The sequence below is a fragment of the Schistocerca americana genome, chromosome 7, assembly GCF_021461395.2.
Source record: "Schistocerca americana isolate TAMUIC-IGC-003095 chromosome 7, iqSchAmer2.1, whole genome shotgun sequence".
NCBI lineage: Eukaryota > Metazoa > Arthropoda > Insecta > Orthoptera > Acrididae > Schistocerca > Schistocerca americana.
Genome location: NC_060125.1, coordinates 768,246 through 769,213, shown reverse-complemented (window position 1 = coordinate 769,213; position 968 = coordinate 768,246). Strand labels below are relative to the sequence as shown.

Below are 968 nucleotides of genomic sequence, written 5' to 3'. Positions count from 1 at the left end.
GTAAATCACGTTTTGAAAAGCTTTTGTAAATGGGCAACTTGACAAATTATTTTTAATTAAGTTTCTCTCTTTTTCGAAATTAAAGGTGCAACTTATATTCAGGCCAATTCGATGTGTATATAATTTATGATAACTATGAACAGACTTTGAAATTTGCCTACATCACACCAGGTATACTTAACTTATTTCACTGCCCCACACAGATGCTCATGTCCGGTGGAAGTCTCCTCTAGTTCCCCCACTTTTGGCCAGAAGCATTATTTCAGATATCACAATGTCATGACTCACAGCTTTGCACATATCGTACACTGTTAAGGCAGACACCGATACAGCAGTGAGAGCTTCCATCTCCACACCCGTCTGCCCTCTACACTTTGCTGTGCCAGTTACAATCACACAGTTGAGAGCAGAGTCCAGTTCAATGTCCACAGCCACAGAGGATAAAGATATGTTATGACACAGAGGGATAAGGCTGGACGTCTGCTTGGACCCCACAATTCCCGCCAGGCGAGCAACGCTAAGTACGTCACCTTTCTTCAGGCCATTTTCTCGTATGAGTTTCATCAGTTCGGGTCCCACAAAAACCTTTGCTTGTGCTGCAGCAGTCCGTTCTGTCACCAGCTTCGAACCCACGTCGACCATTTTCGCCCTGCTGGTCCGGTCAACATGAGTCAGACTTCCGGACTGTGCTCCCAAACTGCAGAAACGGCAAGAGAAGACAGAGGGCAGTGCTCTGTGTGTTTGTCTTGTTAGGAGTCCTGTATTGCACATAATGCTTGGGGTACAGGGAAGCAAAAGAAACTGTTTTCTAGATTCAGTCACTACACTCAAATTATGTGACAACAACTGAGACATCTGTGTATCCGACACAAACAGGGGCGAAATATTGGTATCTGAGAAGAAGTACTTTTGAAAATCTTGTTTCTGAAGGTTTAACAACTTCCGACTTTGTGCCTTCACAACATCAC

The 968-nt window shown here is 44.0% G+C and overlaps 1 protein-coding gene across 1 annotated transcript; it reads right to left on the bottom strand.

The window, feature by feature from the left end:
• Positions 1 to 207: 207 nt before the first annotated feature.
• LOC124622188 (molybdenum cofactor biosynthesis protein 1-like) lies at positions 208 to 642 on the bottom strand. Its single transcript, XM_047147833.1, has one exon. It carries the CDS (start codon positions 640 to 642, stop codon positions 208 to 210), a length of 435 nt encoding a protein of 144 aa, XP_047003789.1.
• Positions 643 to 968: the final 326 nt, after the last annotated feature.